General features: G+C 43.2%; 1 protein-coding gene across 2 annotated transcripts; it reads left to right on the top strand.

Annotated features, from left to right (window-relative positions):
- Positions 1–188: 188 nt before the first annotated feature.
- On the top strand, positions 189–17,724 carry ndufs3 (NADH:ubiquinone oxidoreductase core subunit S3). 2 transcript variants are annotated; one of them, XM_078549571.1, is made up of 7 exons: positions 189–323; positions 10,882–10,944; positions 13,589–13,686; positions 14,249–14,398; positions 15,488–15,613; positions 17,040–17,159; positions 17,428–17,724. In XM_078549571.1, the coding sequence occupies exons 1-7, from the start codon at positions 263–265 to the stop codon at positions 17,593–17,595; spliced, it is 786 nt and encodes a 261-aa protein (XP_078405697.1). In that variant the 5' UTR covers positions 189–262; the 3' UTR covers positions 17,596–17,724. The 2 variants fall into 2 exon arrangements, with proteins under 2 accessions (XP_078405697.1, XP_078405698.1); XM_078549572.1 differs by having other exon boundaries at positions 235–323; positions 13,589–13,680.
- Positions 17,725–24,073: the final 6,349 nt, after the last annotated feature.

Genomic DNA, 24,073 nt, shown 5'->3' with positions numbered 1-24,073 from the left:
GAGGACTGGGTCCGGGGGACCGGAAATGGGGAGGACCGGGTCCGAAGGACCGGAAATGGGGGTGGACCAGGTCCGGGGGACCGGAAATGGGGAGGACCGGGTCTGGGGGACCGGAAATGGGGGAGGAACGGGTCCGGGGGACCGGAAATGGGGAGGACCGGGTCTGGGGGACCGGAAATGGGGGAGGATTGGAGGGGAAGGACCGGGTCCGGGGGACGGGATTGGCGAGCGCACCGCAGACACTGTTTCCGGTTCCGTTACCATGGCGGCCAGGCTCATGAGTCTGGCTCGGGCCGGATTCCAGAGAACTTTCCGGAACCTGGGTGAGGGCGGCGGGGGCGGGGGCGGGAGGGGCGGCGGCGCCGGCACTGATACCGGAGGCGGGGGTGGGGGAGCTCCCGGCCCCGGGTCGGACTCGGTGTCCCCGCCGCTGTGACCTTCCCACAGGGTCGATCCTGAGGGGGGATGTGGGTTGGTTTGGGGGGCGGGGCGGGGGGTGTCGGAGCCGGTGGGGAGGGGGGTCGGTGTCGGGTCCGGGTCGGGATGTGAGTCGCGGGGGGATCAGTTGAGCTGATCGGCCTCCAACCCTTTCCCTTTGAGCTTGTCCAACCCTCTCCCTTTGAGCTTGTCCAACCCATGGAGAGTTTCCCCCCGATTCCCATTGACTCCAGTTTTGCTCCTTGATGCCACATTCGGTCAGATGTTGTCTTGATGTCCAGGACAGTCCCTCTCACTCTCGCCTCGAGTTCAGCTGTTTTATCCATGTTTGAACCAAGGCTGTGCTGAGGTCAGGAGCTGAGTTGTCCAAGTGGAACTCAAACTGAGTGTCAGTGAGCAGGTTATTGCTAAGCAAGTGCCGCTTGACAGCGCTGTTGATGATACTTTCAATCACTTTACTGATGATGGAGAGTAGACTAATGGGGTGGTAATTGGCCGGGTTGGATTTGTTCTGCTTTTTGTGTACAGGACATACCTGGGCAATTTTCCACATAGCCGGGTAGATACCCGTGTTGTTGCTGTACTGGAACAGCTTGGCTAGGGGTACGGCAAGTTCAGGAGCACAAGTCTTCAGTACTATTGCCGGAATATTGTCAGGGCCCATAGCCTTTGCAGTATCCAGTGCCTTCAGCCATTTCTTGATATCACGTGGAGTGAATCGAATTGGCTGAAGACTGGCATCTGTGATGCTAGGGACCTCCGGATGAGGCTGACATGGATCATCCACTCGGCACTTCTGGCTGACGGTTATAGCAAATGCTTCAGCCTTATCTTTTACACTGATGTGCTGGGCTCCCCCATCATTGAGGATGGGGATATTTGTTGAGCTGCCTCCTCCAGTGAGTTGTTTAATTGTCACCAGCATTCATGACTAGATGTGACAGGACTGCAGAGCTTAATCTGATTCGTTGGTTGTGGGATTGCTTAGCTCTGTCTATCACTTGCTGCTTATGCTTTTTGGCACACAAGTAGCCCTGTTTTATATAGCTTCACCAGGTTGACACCTCGTTTTTAGGTATGCCTGGTACTTGTCCTGACATGCCCTCCTGCACACTTCATTGAACCAGGGTTGAACCCCTGGCTTAATGGTAATGGTAAAGTGAGGGATATGCCAGACTATGAGGTTAAAGATTGTGTTCGAGTACAATTCTGCTGCTGTTGATGGTCCACAGCGCTTCATGGTTGCCCAGTTTTGAGTTACTAGATGTTACCAAATATATCCCATTTAGCGCAGTGGTAGTGCCACACAACACGATGGAGGGTATCCTCAATGTGAAGACGGACCTCATGGTCACTCCAACCAATACAGTCATGGACAGATGCCCTCCCTCACCACCTGCCACAGACCCAGTCTAGCAGCTATGTCTTTTAGGACTTGGCCAGCTTGGTCAGTAGTGGTGCTACTGAGCCACTCTTGGTGATGGACATTGAAGTCCCCCACCCAGAGTACATTCTGTGCCCTTGCCACCCTCAGTGCTTCTTCCAAGTGGCGTCCAACCTGGAGGATCACTGATTCATCAGCTGAGGGAGGGCGGTACGTGGTAATCAGCAGGAAGTTTCCTTGCCCATGTTTGACCTGATGCCATGAGACTTTATGGGGTCCAGGGTTGAGGGCCCCAGGGCAACTCCCTTCTGACTGTATACCACAGTGCTATCTTTTCTGGTGGGTGGGACAGGACATACCCAGGGATGGTGATGGTGACGTCTGGGACATTGTGAGGTGTGATTCTGTGAGGATGACTATGTCAGACTGTTGCTTGACTAGTCTGTGGGAAAGCTCTCCCAATTTTGGCACAATTCCCCAGATGTTAGTAAGGAGGACTTTGCAGTGTCGTCACGGCTGTGATTGCCGTTGTCATTTCTGGTGCATAGGTTGATGCTGGGTGGTCCATCCGGTTTCATTCCTTTTTTCTGTAGGATTTGTCACAGTTTTTATAGAACTGAGTGGCTTGCTAGGCCATTTCACGGGGCATTTAAGAGTCAACTATATTGCTGTGGGTCTGGAGTCACATGTAGGCCAGAACAGGTAAGGATGACAGATTTCCTTTGGCATTTTACTCAGTTTCATAGTCAGTTTTACTGAGACTAGCCTTTAGTTCCAGATATTTTAATCAATTGAATTTAAATTCCATCAAATGCCGTGGTGGAATTTGAACGCGTGGCCAGGTCTCTGGATTATTAGCCCAATTACATTTCTGCTACAATACCGCCTCCCCTATTGCTTCTGCCTCTTCCTGAAAAGCTGTGAATCCTAGAGCACCTGGAGCTTTCAGGACTCTGACACATTTCTGTTAGATAATGGATATGGAGCAAAGATGAGAAACTAGAGTAGAGGTGTCGATCAGTCATAATCTAATTGAATGATGGATCAGGCTCACTGGACTGAATGGCCTTTCCCTGATTTTTGTTCAGCTGTTCAGAGTACTTTAGTCTAATTAGATGTGAAGGATTCTCTACAATGTGTGAACCAGGATTTTTTTAATTCATTCATGGGATGTGGACATCACTGGCTGGGCCAGCATTTATTGCCCATCCCTAGTTGCCCTTGAGAAGGTGGTGGTGAGCTGCCTTCTTGAACCACTGCTGTCCATGTGGTGTAGGTACCCCCACAGTGCTGTTAGGTAGGGAGTTCCAGGATTTCGACCCAGCGACAGTGAAGGAACGGCGATATATTTCCAAGTCAGGATGGTGAGTGATTCGGATGATGTGGTTCAGAAAATTTTGGATGGCTGAATTATTTATCATTAAACCAAGATCATTGAAGCACAGTATTCAATAGTTAAGATCTTTGGTATTTGTGAGACTCTCTGTGCACAAATTAGCTTCTGTGTTTGCTGCGTTATAATACTTCCAAAGTATTTAATTCTTTGTGAAGTGTTTTGGGATGTCATGAGATTGGTAAATAAATGTAAGTGTTTTGTTTTATTAATGATGTATTACTGTAGTGGAACTACAAAATCGCTGGTGGTTACACAGTTGTGGCAATTTATGTGACTTTAGCTTTGCCTCCCGCCATATCCTTGGCTGGCTGAACTTGATAGCATGAAGCCTCAATGCAGTGCTTGACCACATCTTTTTTGTTTGTTTGCTAAATGCACCACTAGAGGATAAGTGGAGAAAGACTGCAGAAAGCTGCAGCACAGAGGGATTTGGGGGTCCTCATGCATGAATCACAAAAAGCTAGCATACAAGTTCAGCAGGTAATAGGGAAGGCAACTGGAATGTTGGCCTTTATTTCAAAGGGAATGGAGCATAAAAATAGGGAAGTCTTGCTAAAACTATACATGGCACTAGTTAGACCACACCTAGAATGCTTTGAACAGTTTTGGCCCCTTTATCTAAGGAAAGATATATTGGCATTGGAGGCAGTCCAGAGAAGGTTCACTAGGTTGATTCAAGGTATGGAGGGATTTTCTTATGAGGAGATGTTGAGTAGGTTTGGCCTGTACTCCAATATTGGAGTTTAGAAGAATGAGAGGCGACCTTATTGAAACATAAAAGATTCTTTGGGGGCTTGATAGGGTATATGCTCCCATTGTGGGAGAGTCTAGGATCAGTGGGCATAATCTCAGAGTAAGGGGACACCCATTTAAAACAGAGATGAGGAGGAATTTCTTCTCTCAGAGGGTTGTTAATCTGTGGAATTCTTTACCGCAGAGGACTGTAGAGACTGGGTCGTTAAGTACATTCAAGGTGGAGATAGACAGATTTTTAATCAGTAAGGGATCAAGGGTTATGGGGAAAAGGCAGGAAAGTGGAGCTGAGGATTATCAGATCAGCCATGATCTCATTGAATGGTGGAGCCGACTCAATGGGCTGAATGGCCTACTTCTGCTCCTACATCTTATGGTCATTCCAGTACAACCTGTCTATCATTTTTTACCCCATCCATTACCTCCATTTCTGCCTCTACTGATATTTTGCTAGCATCCTCTTGGTCAACCCTGAGCAAAGTACTCATTAAGTATTCTAGCCTTGCCCTGTGCCCCTAAACATATATCACATTCTTTATATCCCTAATAGGACCCATTTCTAGGGGAGGCAGTGGTGTAGTGGTATTGTCACTCACTGGTATTCCAGAGACCCAGGGTAATGCTCTGGGAACTGGGTTCGAATCCTGCCACAACAGATGGTGGAATTTGAATTCAATAAAAATCTGGAATTAAAAGTCTGATGATGACCATGAAACCATTGCTGATAGTTGTAAAAACCCATCTGGTTCACTAATGTCCTTTAGGGAAGGAAATCTGCCGTCCTTACCTGGTCTGGCCTACTACATGTGACTCCAGACTCACAGCAATGTGGTTGACTCTTAAATGGCCTCTGAACAAGGGCAGTTCGGGATGGGCAATAAATGTTGGCCTAGCCAGTGATGCCCACATCCCATGAACAAATTTAAAAAAAAAATCCACCTCTTGCAATATGGTTATTATTTACGCGCCAGTAGAAGATATTTGGGTTCCCTTTCATAATTGCCATTCTATTCTCACATTCTCTCTTGCGTTAATTAGTTTTTAAAGGCAATTTGTGTTTAACTAACATGATTGGGCTTTTTGTTGAGGTAAGATGAGGGTAATGTGATTGATGTGGTGTCAGTGGACTTCCAAAAGGGGTTTGATAATGTGCCACGTTATAAACTTGCCAGCAAAATTGAAGCCCATGGAATAAAAGGGACTGCAACAACATGGAAATGGAGTTGAGGCCGAAATGAGATCAGCCATGATTGTATTGAATGGCGGGGCAGGCTCGAAGGGCTGAATTGCCTACTCCTACTCCTGTTCTTATGTTCTTATGTTCCGAGAGGCAAGCAACAGAGTAGTAATAAAAAGTTGATTTTCAGACTGAAGGAAGGTTTATAGTGGGTTCCCCAAGGGCCTTAGGTGAACAAGGCACAATTTCAAAATTTGCAGATGAGACAAAGCATGGAAGTATAGTGAGAGGATAGTGATAGAATTCAAGAGGACATAAACAAGCTGGTGGAGTGGGCATGTATGTGGGTGAGGAAATTTTAATGCAGAGAAGTGTGAAATGATGCATTTTGGTAGGAAAAACATGGAGAGACAATATAAAATAAAGGGCATAATTCTAAATGGGTGCAGGAGCAGAAGGGCCTGGGTGTATATGTATGCAAATCATTGAAGGTGGCAAGAGAGGTTGAAAAGTGGTTAAAAATGCAAATTGAATCCTTTGTTTTATAGATAGAGACTAAAATACAAAAGCAAGTGCGTGAGGATGAATCTTTACAAAAACACTTCCTTCCTCAATTGCACTATTGTGTTCAATTCTGACCATCACATTTTAGAAAAGTTGTGAAGGCATTAGATAGGGTGCAGAAAAGATTTACGAGAATGGATCCAAGGATGAGAAACTTCAATTACATAGATTGGAGAATCTGGGGTTCTGTTTACAAAAGGGAAGGTTGAGAGGAGATTTGATAGAGGAGCTGAAATCATGTGGGGTCTAGACAGAGTCGATAGAGAAACATTTCCCATTAGTTAAATGATTGAGAACCAGTGGGCACTGATTTAAGGCAATTAGCAAAAGAACCAATGGTGATGTGAGGAAAAACTTATGCAGCAAGTGGTTAGGATCTGCCTGAGTGTGTAATGGAGGCAGGGTCAATTGAGGTATTCAAACAGGAATTAGATAAGCACCTACAGTGCCACAGGGAAAGGGCAGAGAAGCTGGACTAGTTGAGTTTGCTCTTACAGAGAGCTGGCACCGATACAACTAGCCACATGGTCTCCTAAGCTCTCCGTGGAGACCAATATCTTTTCTTAAAAAATGAATTTCCCAGTGATCAGTGGAAATTACCAAAGGACAAGATTTCACATTTTTAGACTTTTACTGCAACAAACAAATTAAAATCAACATCGATTGAATATTACTTAACAGGTAACTAATACACCAAACTAAAGAAAGGGTATTTTTGCATTAACTAACTAATGCATTCAAGATACATTTTACAACCCCCCTATCTGTGCACTGCACTTTTGGCAAATATATAGTGTTACAGGAATATCTCCAAATTATCTCCCAGCTCTCTGACTGGCTCACTTCTGCCCATCATGCTAGGCTGAAATTTCCAATGTCTTTCAAAAATCTTTCCACTCAGCCTGCATTTTCTGGATCCTGTTTTCACCAGCAAGGCCCACCTTGGCGACCCCCTGTTCCTTAAATCTCCCATTCCACCTGGTCTATTCCCTCCTTTTGAGCAGAAAATGAACTCTCGCCAGCATCCTGCTTGGTTATTAACACAGCAGTGTCGTCTTTGTCTCTGCTTCTCAAAAAGCAGCTGTTCTTTGTCTGTGAGACACTGTGTGAAGGTGTTAAGAGTGTCACTTGGCATTTCAATAGGTTTCTGTTTAATTTTAGCTCCCTCATGGAAACCAGATCAAATGGGCATGGCTCCAAGCAAGTATTTATCATGGCTGCACCCTTTTCAGAATGTTCTGTTTCACCTTAAGTTAAAGGGGACATTTTAAAACATAACAGTCTTGTAAAGCTCGGCATTCATGACACCATTCTATGGATGCTGGGAAAACTCTGCTGCTTTTCTTGGTAGAATGCCATGGAATCTTTTATACCCAACTGTGCAAAAACACTGGGCAGACAGAAGCTCCGATAATGCAGAACTCCCTCAGTATTGCACTGCTGTTTCAGCCTAGATGATGCACAACACTTTTATAGCGAAGCTTGAATCAATGACTATCTTGCTGAGGAACTCTAATGTTTTATGTGAAATTGTTTATGTTGGCAGTAAGAATAAAAAAAAACATATCCAAATGGTGAGATTTTGCAGAGCTTTGAGATGCAGAGGGATCTGGGTGTCCTAGTGCATGAATCACAAAAGGTTAGTTTGCAGGCACAGCAAGTAATTAACAAAGCTCATAGAATGTTATTGTTTATTGTGAGGGGAATTGAATACAAAAGTAAAGAGGTTATGCTTTAGTTAGAGGTGAGGAATGAAAAAGGTGCAATAACATTGATCAGTGTAGTATATAGACCACCAAATAGTGGAGGGGATGTAAAGAAACAAATTTGCAACGAAATTAGGTGCAAAAATTATAGAGTAATTATAATGGGGGATTTCAATTATCCAAATATAGATTGGGATAGGATTAGTACAAAGGGACAAGAGGGCGCAAGTTTCTGGAATGTGTTCAAGATTATTTTCTGTAGCAGTATGTTTCCAGTCCAATGAGCGGTGGTGGGGGGGGGCACTGTTGGACCTGGTTCTGAGTTGGCCCAAGTGGATCATATATCAATGGGAGAGCATTTAGGGGACAGTGACCATTGTATCATAAGGTTTAGGTTGGCTATAGAAAAGGGACAAGGTACAGTCCAGAGCAGGGATAATTAATTGGGGCAAGCCAACTTCGATGGGATGGGAATGCATCTGAGTCAAGTGAGGTGGAATCAAATGTTAGCAGAAAAGATGGTGGCTGAACAATGGGTCACCTTCAAAGAAAAGGTATTTCTGACAGTGTCAAGGTATATTCCTTTGAAGGGGAAAGGTAGGACAAATAAATCCAGAGTGCCCTGGATGACCAGGGAGATAGAGGTAAAGATGAAAAGGAAGAAGTGTGCATACAGCAGATGTCAGGTAGAAAATACAATGGAGAGTCAGGCTGAATATAGAAGGACCAGAGGGGAAGTGAAAAAACTAATAAGAAAAGCAAGGAGAGAACATGAAAAGAGACTGGCAGTAAACATAAAAGGGAACCCCAAGGTCTTCCATAAGCATGTAAATGATAAAAGGGGGGTAACAGAAAGAATAGGACTGATTAGGGATAAAAAAAGGGGAACTTGCACATGGAGGCAGGAGAAGTAGTGGAAGTATTAAATGAGCACTTTGCATCTGTCTTTACAAAGGACTACCCAGGCCGAGGTGAGAGAGGAGGTAACTGGTACACTTAAAGAATTTACAATTGAGAAGGAGGGGGTATTAGAAAGGATATCTTTACTTAAAATAGATAAGGTACCAGAACCAGATGAAATGCATCCAAGAGTTCTGAGGGAAGTGAGAGTGGAAATTGCAGAGGTACCAGTCTTCCTTAGACATGGGTGAGGCCAGAGGACTGGTGAATTGCGAATGTTATGCCCTTGTTCAAAAAGGGCTGCAAGGATAAAGCCGGCAACTGCAGGCCAGTCAGTTTGGTAGGGAAACTTTTGAAAACTATAGTATGGGATAAAATCAGTAATCACTTAGACAAGTGCAGGATAATTAAGGAAAGCCAGCATTGGTTCATCAAGGGAAAATCATGTTTAACTAACTTGCTGGAGTTTTTTTGAGGAGGTAACAGAGAAGGTTGATAAAGGAAACGCTATTAATGTGTTTATTGATGTTCAAAAGGCATTGATACAGTGCCACACAACAGACTTATGAGCAAAATTCTTAAGTCGTGCAATACACAGGAAAGTAGGCACTTGGATACGAAATTGGCTGAGTGACAGGAAACAGAGAGTAGTGATAATGGTTATTTTTCAGATTGGAGGAAGGTTTGTAGTGGAGTTCCCCAGGGGTCAGTGTTGGGACCCTTGCTCTCCCTAATATATAACAATGACCTAGATTGTGGTGTGCAGGGCATGATTTCAAAATTTGCAGGTGATACAAAGATTGGAAACATTGTCAACTGTGATGAGGATAGTCTTGACCTTCAAAAGGACATAGACATATTGGTGGATTGGGCAGACAAGTGGCAGATGAAGTTCAATTCAGAGAAGTGCGAGGTGATTGATTTTGACAGGAAGAATGTGGAGAGACAGTTTAAAATAAAGGGAGAAACTCTAAAGGTGGTACAGGAACAGAGGGACCTCAGTGTATATATACATAAGTCATTGAAGATGGCAGGGCATGTTGAGAGAGCAGTTAATAAAGCATATAGCATCTTAGATCTTAGGCTTTATTAATTGGGGCATTGAGTACAAGTGTAAGGAGGTCACGTTAAACTTGTATAAGACACTAGTTAGGCCTCATCTGGAGTACTGCGTCCAGTTCTGGGCACCATACTTGAGGAAGGATTTGAAGGCATTGGAGACAGTACAGAGGAGATTCACAAGAATGATTCCAGGGATAAAGAACTGGATCTATGAGGATAGATTATAGAGGTTGGGACTGTTTTCTTTGGAGAAAAGAAGGCTGAGAGGAGCCTTGATAGAGGTATTCAAGATCCTGAGGGGTATGGACAGGGTAAATAGTTATAAACTGTTCCCACTCGATAGAGCATCAAGAACTCGGTTAAAAATAATTGGCGAAAGGAGTAAAAGTGATGTGAGGAAAATGTTTTCACCCAGAGAGTGGTTGAAGTCTGGAACAAACTTCTGAGAGGGTGGTGGAGGCAGGTTCGATTGAGGTATTCAAAAGGGAATTGGATTGCTATCTGAAAAGAGAGAATGTGCAAGGTTACAGGGATAAGGCAGGGGAGTGGGATTAGGTAAAATGCTGTTTCAGAGAGCCAGGGCAGACTCGATGGGCCAAATAGCCACCTGCACTGTAAAGATTTTCTGCGTTATATAGGGCATTGGTGAGATCACATCTGGAGTACTGTGTACAGTATTGGTCTCCTTATTTAAGGAAGAATTTAAATGCATTGGAAACAGTTCAGAGAAGGTTTACTAGACTAATATCTGGAATGGGAGGATTGTCTTATGAGGAAAGGTTGGACAGGCTAGTTTTGTATCTGCTGGAGTTCAGAAGAATAAGAGGCGACTTGATTGAAATATATAAGGTCCTGAGGAGTCTTGACAGGGTGGATATGGAAAGGATGTTTCCTCTTGTGGGGGAATCTAGAACTAGGGGTCATTGCTTCAAAATAAGGGGTTGCCCATTGAAGACAGATGAACATTTTTTTCTCTGAGGGTCGTGAGGTTTTGGAACTCTCTTCCTCAAAAGGAGGTGGAAGCAAAGTCTTTGAATATTTTTAAGGCAGAGCTAGATAGATTCTTGATAAACAAGGTTATCTGAGGTAGGCAGGAATTTGGGGTTGAGGTTACATTCAGATGAGCCATGATCTTATTGAATGGTGGAGCAGGCTCGAGGGGCTGAGTGGTTTACTCCTGCTCCTAATTCGTATGTTCATATTTCACTTCTGGAAAAATGTACATCCTCAAAATGTTGTGCCTCTTTGCTGATGGACTTGCTATTTATTTAGGCTTTCAATGGAATTCAGATTCCATTAATTGTAGATTTTTAACTTTTTTAGAATTACCATAGTTTTACTTTGTCAAACCAGTTTTGATTCATGTCATGGTATCTCCATAAACCCTGGAATCTATAATATTTAGGGTTATGAACAACAATGGTTCACTATCTTGAATTGTTTTTGTTTTATTTATGTATTTGAGGTGTAAAAAATCTTGCTCTTTGTGTTTTCACTATAGCTCCTGGCCGCAGTGTTTTAGTATCACACACTAGGTTTGAGGGATCTGTTTCTGAGACTCGACGTAAGTAAATGCCACGCTGTGTTTAATATGCTATTTATGACACTGGTTTCCTTCCGCAAATATTAGAACCTTTAAAGTGAAGGTGGTAGTTATGTTTCTGCAATCGAAAAAGACAAAGACAGATATTAGTAATGAACAGTATGTCCAACAGGAGAATATGATGTGTCTAGTGTGTGGGTGAAGAGAGTTAGCATGCTTCTCACTTATTATGTGCTAATGTGCTTCTCATTTTCATCCTACACCGCTAGCTACCGGCAATGTGAAAAAGAGAATCCAATGTGCAAGTCACTCCCTGTCAGTACATAGCCTCTTCATTGGCAGTTCCTCAGCTGTGCCTGCCTGTGGCAACATTCAAACTGTGTCTCTTGTGGCACCAAACTAAAGCTTCAGAGGAACTCTGAGGAGGTTTGGCCCCAGACATGCAGTGTGCAGGCCCACTGGCATGTGGACATGCGCTGGCACTCATGGACCAAACTCCTAGCTATGGGCGAAAAGCTGCATTGCCTTGTGAATACCTCTGGAGAATTGAAGGCTGAAGGCATAAATCCTGACAAAAAATCTAGTGTGGAGCTCAAAGGCAGACTAATGCCCAACTGTGCTATCTTTTTGGCAGCCCTTGCACAAAGCTGGTACCAAATGTGATACTGTGGATTGTTTTGGCCCAGATGGATGTTAATAGATCAAAGCTAATTGATGAAGCAGAAACTAAGGCACAGAGCTTTTCTTTATTGACTTGTTCAGTCTCACAGCTCTCCTGCTCAACCCAGTGTCCCAGCTGTCCCCTGTTTATATGTGCTCAAAGCCAATAACCATCACCTATTTCTCTTAACTGTAACAATGTAATTGATAAGACATTAAGAATGGGGAGGTAGACAGGGGGACAAGAATGTTTGGGCTACTCCACTTCTGTTGAACACAGAGCTTAACACCAAAGTACACAAACCATCATCTCACAAGATGGATGGCTGCCAGAGGACCAGAGAAACACCAAATGGGAAAGGTTTCATTCTTCAGAGAAACCACAGGGATAGCTGATGTGGAGTGTAATAAAGGGTACTTTTTGAAATTGTAGTTAACCCATGTTCTTGATGTAGAATTGATGGTAATTGACCTTATCTGACCTGTGAAATATCTAACTTGGGAGTTTATTATATCATTCTTCAGCATGAGGGCATTGCTGGCAAGGCTGGCACTTATTGCCAATCCTAAGTTGATTCTGGGAAGGTGTCACCTTGCACTCTGCAGTTGATGTGCAGGTACTCCCAGTAGCCTTTCTTAGGCAGAGTGTTCCAGTATTTTGACCCAGTGACAATAAAGGAATGATGATGTGTCCAAGTCAGGATGCTGTGTACCTTAGAGGAGAACTTGGAGGTAATGTTCTTCCCTGCGTTATTCTAGGTTGTGGGGTGGGGGAGGTCACAGGTTTAACAGGTGATTTGGGTTAACACTTGGCGACTTGCTGCTGTGCATCCTGTAGATAGTACACACTGCAGACAGGTTACTCTGGTAATGGAGGAAGTGGATATTTAAGACTGCGGAGGGCTGCCAATCAAAAGCAGTGTTTTGTCCCAGATAGTGTCAAACTTCCTTAGTGGTGTTGGTGCTGCACCCATTCTAGTGTGAAGAATATTCTAGCACTCGTCCGGGACAGAATTTTATGTTCCCTTGGTAGCGGGTTTGTAGGTGGGGGTGGTGGCTGTAAAATTTCTCGGATGGCCTTCACACCAGGCTCCTGTCTGCCCCAACCTCTTTGCGGTTTTATGCTGGGACAGGTGAGGCCTACAGCCAGCCCACCTGCCCTTGCCCCAATTGAGGCCCTTAAGTGGCCAATTATTGACCACTTAAGGGCCATTTCCCGCCCAGTCTCAATTTTCAGGCTGGCGGGAGGAGTTCAGGGAGGGGGGGGAGGGGGGAGGGGAGCCTGAAATGTAACCCTGTTCGGGTGTTCAGGCCTCGGGTGGGAAGGGGGAGGGAAGGTGCACCTTCAGCAGCCTCCTGCCCCCAAAAGGGCTGGCCCTCGCAGGTTCTCCCTTCCATCCCTGGCCTCTCCACAAATAACAGCACCCACCTCTGCCCATTCCCCTGGGGTTCACCTCCCCACCCTGTCCTGAGACCCCTAAAACTTACTTGGTCCTGGACTCCCGGGCTTTGGGGACTGCTTGCAGTCCCAGTCGTGTCCACTGCAGCTTCTGGTGCTGCAGGGATGATTGGCTGGCAGCTCCCTGAGACGGGACCTCTTCCAGAGTGAGGGGCAGAAGTCCCACCCCCCAACCAATTAATGCTTGTTGGAGGGTGAAATAGCTGCGAGGCAAGCAGAACCGGCGGGGATATGTTCTCCTCTAACTCCTTGGATGGTGGGAAGGGAAACCCTGCTACCCTAAAAATTCTGGCCCTGATCTTTGTCTTGAGGGTGATGGACAGGCTTTGGGGAGTCAAGAGGTGGACCACACACTGCAGGATATTCTGCCTCCCAAGTAGCTACACCATTTATTAATGCTTAAATCATTTATAAACCTTTTCAATCTGTTTATATTAACATTCTTTGCAAAATGCATCGAGGTCTACAAGCTTTCTTAATAGGGAGTAATAAGCTAGAAAATGGATGAATGAAATTTACTTAGCAATGCTGCACTTTACCTTGCAGCTACTGTCCGACCAAGGAGTGAACTGCAGCACAGCCAACTCTCTGCATTCGGTGAATATGTTGCTGAGATTCTTCCCAAATACATCCAACAGGTGCAGGTACGGGTGTTAGCAATTTGACTGGTCCTTTGACATAAATTGGGCTGCTGAGTTTTATAAATCAGTCAAATATGTGTATTGTTTGGTCAAGTATTGGTTTGGTGAATCTGAAATTAGGCTTTTCCTAGGAAATCGCTTCTCTTGTGTCAATTGGTCTAATATAAATAGTTTTCTGAAACCTGTATTAGAATCTAGCACTGTGCCATGCCTAAAATGATTATTGAATAGGAGGCAACTGTCACCTAAAATAACAAGCAGGATGTCTCATCCAAGCAACTTTTCCTAAGATGCCTTACTGTAGCACTTTTGTGCAAACATCGGATTTGGAAAGCTGTACAAATCTTTGTTCCTAATTCGTTCAATTTGGCTTTTTTGGACACTGTGACGCCAGCATAAATTATGGTGAAAGTAACAGTAATAAAATGAAATGGAAAAAGAATTTTAACCATAAAGTTGTTTTGATTCGTTAGTATATTCTATAATGCTGTTATTATTTCGACCAATCCAATATGTCAAAACATCATGAGTATTTGGTCACCTTTGCCTTATCTTTGTTAAACAGGTGACATGTTTCGATGAGTTGGAGATTTTTATCCATCCAGATGGCATAATACCAGTGCTGACATTCCTGCGGGACCACACCAATGCCCAGTTCAAATCTCTTGCGGATGAGACTGCAGTGGATATCCCTTCTCGTTCATTTAGATTTGAGGTAATGGAGGACGAGGTCAGGGGAGAGTGAAATAGTACCTTCTAGATGGTAGTGGTCATGGGTTTGGAAGGTGGGTTTTATAATTGGTATAAAATATTACATTCATCGCAGCCTTAAAAATCTGCATGTTTTTGGGAACAATTTGAAAATACTTTACAAATATTAAATGTTAGATGTTATGGGGAAGAATTATTTCCTGGTTTGCAGAGCAATTTTGGTGCAGCAATAATATATTTGTTAAAATGTAATGATGGCAAATACATCAAGTTTCTAAGTCTCAAGATCTTTCACTCTCATTTGAGATGCACCTTGATTTGGCATAATGATTTTTCCACAACAATCTCACTGTTTGTGCTGGAAAAAAAATTGTAAGATTTGGGGACGTAAGTTCAAGATGAGGGGCAAGAGGTTTAGGGGGGATGATAGGAAAAACATTTTTACCCAGAGGGTGGTGACGACCTGGAATGCGCTGCCTGGGAGGGTGGTGGAGGCGGGTTGCCTCACATCCTTTAAAAAGTACCTGGATGAGCACTTACCACGTCATAACATTCAAGGCTATGGACCAAGTGCTGGCAAATTAGGTAGGTAGGTCAGGTGTTTCTCAGGTGTCGGTGCAGACTCGATGAGCCGAAGGGCCTCTTCTGCACTGTGATTCTGTGATTATTAGATTACTAACTAGAATGCTGCTCGTCACTTGGTAGTGCAGAACTTGAGTCTTGCTGAAAAAAGATACTTGCTGTTGTAGCTTTTCGTCTTGCACTCATCAGGACAGAAGCAAGAATGCCAAATTTCAAAAGGAACAACCATTTATACTGCTCACTTGAGAAAAGGCTGCTGATTGGTGGGCAAGCCGACTCTAATTGACCACGGCGTTGACATGGAGAATGCACCAGGCAACTACTGTTCCCCATGCTTTTGTTTAAATCAAAAAAGGAGCAATGCCTGGATATGTTCCTTTTACCAACAGAGGAATTTTGGAAACATGGATAAATTTGGAAGAGCCTCACCTTGATTGGTGTCTAGGTTCCCACTGTGCTGATGTTGCAATTGAGATTTATTTTAAGACCTTTTCTGTTGCTTTTCCAACAGATTGTGTATAACCTGCTTTCACTGCAGTTTAACTCTCGTATCCGTGTGAAGACTTACACTGATGAGTTGACACCACTGGATTCCTTGGTACCTGTATTTCAGGCTGCAAACTGGTATGAGAGAGAGGTGAGCTGAAGCAATTGGAGGAAATGTTATGACAAGTCTTTTATTACTAGTTAATCTTTTTTTTATTATTCATTCATGGGATGTGGGCTTCGCTGGCTGGGCCAGCATTTATTGCCCATCCTTAATTGCCCTTCAGAAGGTGGTGATGAGCTGCCTTCTTGAGCCGCTGCAGTCCATGTGGTGTAGGTACACACACAGTGCTGTTAGGGAGGGAGTTCCAGGATTTTGACCCAGCGAAAGTGAAGGAACGGTGATATATTTCCAAGTCAGGATGGTGAGTGGCTTGGAGGGGAACTTGCAGGTGGCGGTGTTCCCATTCATCTGCAGCCCTTGCCCTTCTAGATGGTAGTGGTCGTGGGTTTGGAAGGTGCTGTCGAATCTTCAAGGAAGCCAAGACCAAGTGCAGTCTTGGTTAAAGAGTGGAAAATAATTAAACCAAGGGCAAGGGAATTTTCAGCGTTGGAGATCAAAGGGTATATATAGAGTGGGTGGGCAGGGAATGACAAAGTACAGTGGTGTTATTAATATGTGCAACAGAATCTTAGCAAAAGCAGTTTATGCTCTGTAAATTTAACTCCATCTTAAAAGTAGACATTGAGTCTGGTTGTGAGCAGGATTCGGGATGGAAGGAAAAACTGCAAAGAACTATTGAGTTTGTAACATGTGAAAGACAAAGATACGGCATGTTATATTTGGGGCTCTTCATTGGTTCTGTCAGATATTACCTTTCTTTATTGGACACTTAGTGAAGTATATATAGTGACGAGGATAATTGAGTTACCTTTATGCCGATGGACTTTGGCGGGGGGAGCTGGTGAGCAAACAGTTGTCTGTGAATTCCAACAGGCCAGAGTTAGATCATGGAAATAGTTAAATATTTTGAGGTTTAGTGGAGCCCAAGATTGAGTCAATGTATGTTGTCTATGGAAGGAACAGACTTGATGAGCCAAACCACCTCATTCATGTTTCCTGATCTTTGTCCATTGAAATCAAGAATGTGAGGCTTTCACAGTGTAGTCAAACACTGATTATTGTGTGCTATATTATAAGAGGCTTAATTCACAGCATTATCCATGTGATGAACAGTAATGCGATTTGAAACTGTTGTACTGTGCTCTCTAATTCCATGAAGTATTGGATGTTACGTGAAACTGAGATATAATGTATTGTTTTACAAGTTACTTCATTTATTTCTGTCTTGGCACTTTTAAGAAAAATCTAGTCGATTACAAATACTCTTTTAATAACTTGTTTAAACTTTACCACAATCTGTAATATCTTACATAAAATGCAAGTACCTGTTGGTAGGTGTACAGACATTTTGACATTTTGATGCGTTTTACTTAAACCTTAGAACTGTCAATCTTTTTAAATTTTAAATTCTTAAGGAAGCCTCAGATGTTACTTTGAACTTCTGTTCTTCCAGATTTGGGATATGTTTGGTGTATTCTTTGCTGACCATCCAGATCTAAGACGAATCCTCACAGACTATGGATTTGAAGGTCATCCTTTTCGGAAAGACTTCCCACTCTCTGGCTATGTAGAGGTATAAAATAATCTTGTATTTTTTGATGCTGTATATCTATTTTTTTCTCTTTTCCTCCATGTCCTGCTCTCCCACTCAACACCACCTGCACCTTCCCCCCCAAGTCACCCAATCAACTTTGTAAGTTTTGGAGTGAAAACAAAAGAACATCAGCTATTGACAGTTAGCCTGAAATAATTGCAAAAAATTCCTGGAGTTGAATGTCCCATCCCATTTAAGTATTACATCCATGGTCATATTTTTGGCTCACTATTCCTCTTCCTTCCAGGTACGTTATGACGATGAGGTAAAACGTGTTGTAGCTGAGCCTGTTGAACTTGCCCAGGAATTCCGCAAATTTGACCTCAACAGTCCATGGGAAGCTTTCCCAGCGCATCGTGAGCCAACTGAACTGCCCAAACTTGAGGCAGGAGAGAAAAAACCTGAGACTAAATGAAGAGACAGCTGAGTCCTTTGGGAAGATCTTGACTAATGTCAATTTTAACGTGGACCTAAAGTAGCTGTTTTCTGTACAACCTAATGGTTTGTGTGAAGCTTATGTAAATAAATTACTGTTATAAGGTTATTTTTTGTTGCCGTTTTAATTACATTAACTGTCTCTGTGCCAAGAAAGAACAAGTTTAACTTGGAATCTGGACGACAGTGAGGTGGAGACGTAGTCCATGAAGTTCCTTGTTTGCTTTAGAAAGTTCCTGTGGCTTGAGAGCTGGACAAAGCTGCTCCCTGATGATGGATTGTGGCCCCTGGAGAAGCAAATGGGAAAAGCTGGTGCTTCCAAATTTTCAAACTTCAGAGAGATGGAGGGAGGGAAGGATGGCTCATTTTGTGTATGGTAAGATCATTGTGGGAGGCTTTTGGTGTTTATATGGGGAACTTTGTATTTTGCATGAATGGGGAGGTTATTCTTGCGGAGGGGGTGGGGGTTTAAATCACCGCATAATCGTATGAGGCCCACTTATTGGCTTTGACACATGTATGTAGCTCCCAGCTCTAAAAGTTAGTAAGTATCCCTGCAATAGGACACAGGATATAAAAAACTTGTCAGTCATATATTTTTCAGGATTTTAATATTGAATTTTACGACCAGTGTATCGGGTTATATAATTCTTTGGTAAGATGTGTGAAATTGGTCCAAACCCGCAACCTCTATCATCTGATGGACAAGGGCAGCAGACATATGGGAACACACTGCCTGTAAGTTCCCCTCTAAGCCACTCACCATCCTGACTTGGAAATATATCACTGTTCCTTCACTGTCACTGGGTCAAAATCCTGGAACTCCCTCCCTAACAGCACTGTGGGTGTACCTGCACCACATGGACTGCAGCGGTTCAAGAAGGCAGCTCACCACCACCTTCGAGGGCAATTAAGGATGGGAAATAAACGCTTCCTTAACCAGAGTACCCACATCCCATGAATGAATAATAAAAGAAACCATGACATAAGTAATTCACTTCCATTTGAAAACTTAATTGGTCCAATTTTGCAGGGTCAGCATGTTGTATCTGATCGAACTTTTTTTTATAATTAAGTCAAAAACCTTACAGGTTGGAACTGTGCTGGAAAGAGGAGATTGGTCATCAAGAGGAAAAGTTAAATGAATGATTCAAGTGTAGCTCATTTGTTGGAACGGTGAATTGAACAGTAGATATGTTGCTTTATAGGCCTTGAACAACTGGAGAGGGGAAGCAGAACTGGAAAAACCGGGAGGCTAACTACAATCACAGAAAAATAAGTAACGCAGAACAGAAAGAAAGGCAGGCAAACTTTTACACAGCACTTTTCACAACCACAGGATGTCTCAAAGTGTTTTGCAAACAAAGGCAACTTTTTGAAGTGTAGTCACCGTTTTAATGCAGGAAGCATGACAGCCCATATGCATAATAAACTTGCACAGCCATATGCATAGAGAACTTGCACAGCCATATGCATAGTGAACTTGCACAGCCATATGCATAGTGAACTTGCACAGCCATATGCATAGAGAACTTGCACAGCCATATGCATAGTGAACTTGCACAGCCATATGTATAGAGAACTTGCACAGCTATATGCATAGTGAACTTGCACAGCCATATGCATAGTGAACTTGCACAGCCCATATGCATAGTGAACTTGCACAGCCATATGCATAGTGAACTTGCACAGCCCATATGCATAGTGAACTTGCACAGCCATATGCATAGTGAACTTGCACAGCCATATGCATAGTGAACTTGCACAGCCCATATGCATAGTGAACTTGCACAGCCATATGCATAGTGAACTTGCACAGCCCATATGCATAGTGAACTTGCACAGCCATATGCATAGTGAACTTGCACAGCCATATGCATAGTGAACTTGCACAGCCCATATGCATAGTGAACTAGCACAGCCCATATACATAATGAACTTGCACAGCCATATGCATAGTGAACTAGCACAGCCCATATGCATAGTGAACTTGCACAGCCATATGCATAGTGAACTTGCACAGCCATATGCATAGTGAACTTGCACAGTCCATATGCATAGTGAACTTGCACAGTCCATATGCATAGTGAACTTGCACAGACAGCAGTATGATAATGACCAGATCATTTGTTTCTGTAATGTTGATTGAAGGATAAATATTGACCAGGAGACCGGGGACAACTCCGCTGCTTTTCTTTGAACTAGTGCTTTGGGGTCTTTTAAATCCACCAGAGCAGTTAGATGGGACCTTGGCTTAATGTCTTACCTGAAAAGTGGCCTCAGATAGTGCAGCACACGCTCAGTACTGCACTGGAGTGTCAGCCTTGATTCTAGGGTTTAAGTCTGAAGTGGAACTTGAACCTGGAGCCATGACTCTGAGGTGCGAGTGCTATTGCTGAACCACAGCTGTGACTGACGGAGGAAACAGGTCAGAAAATGGGGTCAGAGTGTTGGGGCCTAAAGTTGCTGAAGTTTGATCGGACCTCAGCACTGCATAGTGTCATGGGAGGAGATGAGATCATGCTCCTGAAGCTATACCTTGTATAAATGCAATTTTAGAAAGGACTGTGCTAAATAGAATGTAGAATATATCATAATTGGCATGAAACTAGGCTTTGATTAATTCAATGAAACTGAAGAAAACAGAATTTGATGCCAAAATAATGGCATGCCAAATTCACACGACATAATTAATGTGTAAACAGTTTTATCTCGGAGTTGGTGTTTGTAACATTGAACTCTATTTCAGGATTGGAGTATGTAATCTATGCTGAATTGCTGCACTAAGGTGAGGGAGTGCTACATTATTTGAGTTTCTGTTTTTGGATATGGTATTAAACCTTTCAAGTTGAGGTCAAAGATTCCATGGCACTATTCAAAGAAGAGCCTGGAGTCCCCTCAACGTCCTGGTTCAGTCACAATCACTAAAAATATAACTGTTGTATACTTGTCTCATTTGCAGTTTGTGAGGCCTTACTGTGTGTTAATTATCTGTTGTATTTGTCTATGTAAGAGTGACTGCACATCATAAACAATGAATTACTTTTTGCTTTGGAATATCCTAAGGATGTGATTAAGGCTGGATGGCCCTACAAATCAGTGCTCCAATTTTTTTTTCCTGCTAATATCCATTTCTCTTATTTCAGTGTGACTGTTGAAGTGTCATTTATCTTTAAGTGAGATGTATTTCCACTGAGAATGATTTTGGGGTGCATATTGACAGAGATGTGCATTGACTTTAAGTTAGAATACCTTTTGAGACTTATTTATGCATCAGCAGACCAGCTACTCATATTTAAATGTTGACATTGATGCAGTTGAGCTTTGGTTGTGAGAAATAAAAATAGTGAGAAATAATCGAGTTTGGCAGCATCTGTGGAGCGATGAAGAGTTAACCTTTCAGGTTGTTGACCTTTCAGTAGAACTTGTAAAAGATAGGTATGAAGCAGGTTTTGAGCAGAGGCAGGGAGTGGATGTGGTGGGGACAAAAAGAGCAAAAGGGAAGGTCTGTGATAGGCTGGAGTGATTAAATGATGAGGAATGATGGCATTTCACAGCTTCCCTGACTCAACATCAAGTTCAACAATAATAAAAACAGAAACTGCTGGCAATACTCAGCAGATCTAGTAGCATCTGTGAAAGGAGAAGCAGAGTTAACGTTTCAGGTATGTGACCTTGCAACCACATTATTGTGTTTTTGTGACCAAGTTCAACAATTTCAGCTCATAACTACCGCTCCTGTTTTTATCAAACTGCTGATAATGGTTCTGCAGTCGCTATTTACAGTTCCTTTCGACCCATCTTTTGTTTCTTGACTTGCCCCGTTACCACTGCCTTTGCCTTGCAGCATCATCCCTTTACCCAAAATGAGCGGAATCAGACTCACAAATGTTTTCCGACTTGAGTAAAATGAATACATTCTGTTAAATCTAATGAACACCAGAGTTTATAACTATAGCAATGGAAACCATGTTGTGAAGAACCCAAAGGAAAAAGAGAAGAAAAATTTACCTTTTAAAAATGGAGATCGGGCCTCAGAATTTGGGAACTACAATTCCCATTGGGCCCCAGCGGTCTCTGTGCACAGATTGTTAAAAGCGAAATACTGCAGGTGCTGGAAACCTGAAACAAAAACAGAAAATGTTGGAAGAACATATGGGATACTTGCCTTTATTAGCCGAGGCATGGAATATAAGAGCAGGGAGGTGATGCTGGAACTGTATAAAACGCTGGTTAGGGCACAGCTAGAGCATTGCGTGCAGTTCTGGAATTCGCATTATAGGAAAATTGTGATTGCATTAGAGAGAGTGCAGAGGAGATTTACCAGGATGTTGCCTGGGCTGGAGAGTTTTAGTTATGAGGAGAGATTGGATAGACTGGGGTTATTTTCCCTGGAGCAGAGGAGATTGAGGGGGAACATGATTGAGGTACATAAAATTGAGAGGCATAGATAGGGTAGACAGGAAGGAACTTTTCCCCTTGGTGGAAGAATCAATAACCAGGGGGCATAGATTTAAGGTAAGGGGCAGGAGTTTTAGAGGGAGTGTGAGGAAGAATTTTTTCACCCAGAGGGTGGTGGGAATCTGGAACCCACTGCCTGAAAGGGTGGTAGAGGCAGAAACCCTCATAACATTTAAGAAGTATTTGGATGTGCACTTGCGATGCCATGGCATACAAGGCTATGGGCCTAGTGCTGGAAAATAGCATAGAATAGTTAGGTACTTGTTTGACCGGTGCAGACTCGATGGGCCGAAGGGCCTTTTTCTGTGCTGTAAACCTCTATGACTCTAAAAAGAGTGGGGGGAATTAATTTTAAAATAGCGGGGACACTTCATTTAAAAAAGAGTGGGGAGAGTTCATGTGAGACCAGTGGTGGAGTGAGTCATGAACCATAATGTCATGCAAGTGCAGGGAAAGCAGCTGATTGGTGAGTATTTCTGGCCTTTAAAGTAGAAGTAAGGTCTTTAGTTTGTATTTAGGTCTCTAGTCTGTTTTTCTCTCTCTTTTCTTAAAAATAGCTTGTTAAGTATAAGATTGATACTGGTGTGTAAAAAAAAACAATAAAATGTAAAAAGCGGGGGATTCAAGTGTAAAGAGCAGGGATATTCGAGAAATTAAGTTAAATATGATAGTGATGTGTTGCTGCTGCAGCATGTGGGAAATGCTGCTGGACACCAAGGTGATCCAGAGCGAAAACATCTGTAGTAAGTGTTTGCAGCTCGAGGAACTTTGAATCCGAGTTGAGATGCTGGAGTCCGAGCTGCAGACATTGTGTCACATCAGGGAGGGGGAAAGCTACCTGGACACTTTGCTCCAGGAGGCAGTCACACCCTCAGATTAGGCCATTCAAATTTGGCTTGTGATCAGGGACAGGAGGGTGTGACTGCAGGTGAGGCAGATATGGAGACCCAGGGGGTAGCATTCAAGGAGCTTCGGACTCTGCAATTGTCCAACAGTTACGAGGTCCTTGCAAGCTGTGTGGATGAGAGTGGAGACTGCAGACAATAAGCGAACTGACCACGGCACCGTGGTACAGGGAGCCATTCAAGTGGGGGGAGGAAAGAGGAACATAATAGTGGTAGGGGATAGTATAATTAGGGGGATAGACACTGTTCTCTGCAGCCACAAGCTGGAGTCCCAGAGGCTGTGTTGCCTGCCTGGTGCCGGGGTTAAGGGCATCTCCTCAGGGCTGGGAAAGAACTTGGAGTGGGAGGGGAGGGATCCAGTTGTCCTCGTCCATGTTGGTACGAACGACAGTGAATGAAAGGAGGCTCTGCTGAAAGAATTTGAACAGTTAGGAGCTAAATTAAAAACAGAACCACTAAGGTAATAATCTCGGGATTGCTGCCTGAGCCACAGGCAAACTGGCATAGAGTAAATAAAGTCAAAGAGTTAACTGCGTGGCTCAAAGATTGGTGTGGGAGGAATGGTGTACCCCTGTACACCACAAGTTTTTATTTTCCGCAGTAAGCTTTGATGTGGCATTTTATCAAACGCCTTCTGGAAATCTAAGTACAGTACATCCACTGATTTCCCCCTTATCAACAGCACATGTGACTCCTTCAAAGAACTCCAATCAATAGGTTAAACATGATTTCCCTTTTACAAAACCATGTTGACTTGGATGTTTCTAAGTGCCCTGCTTTAACATCTTCAATAATAGCTTCTAACATTTTCCCTATGACAGATGCTGTGATGACTGTATTGCAGCATGATCATGCTGATCTTAACCAATGCCTGAAAATTACTCTGGCCAAAAATCAGATGCTTATTGCTGATAACAAGCAATTGAAGGAAACTTGATCCACGTAGAGAACCAACTTTCATGCATAAAAGAGGAGTTTGCTAATAAAAAGTGAAAATTGGTGAGAACAATTGAACATCAGTTAGAAAGTAGAATATTTGACTGAGGACTTGAAACGCCTAAATGATAAATTTCGAGGAAGCAAATTTGATAA

The sequence above is a fragment of the Cetorhinus maximus genome, chromosome 9 (genome assembly GCF_964194155.1).
Source record: "Cetorhinus maximus chromosome 9, sCetMax3.hap1.1, whole genome shotgun sequence".
In the NCBI taxonomy this organism is placed as follows: Eukaryota; Metazoa; Chordata; class Chondrichthyes; order Lamniformes; family Cetorhinidae; genus Cetorhinus; species Cetorhinus maximus.
Note: the sequence above shows the minus strand (reverse complement) of the source record. Positions and strands in the feature narration are given on the sequence as shown.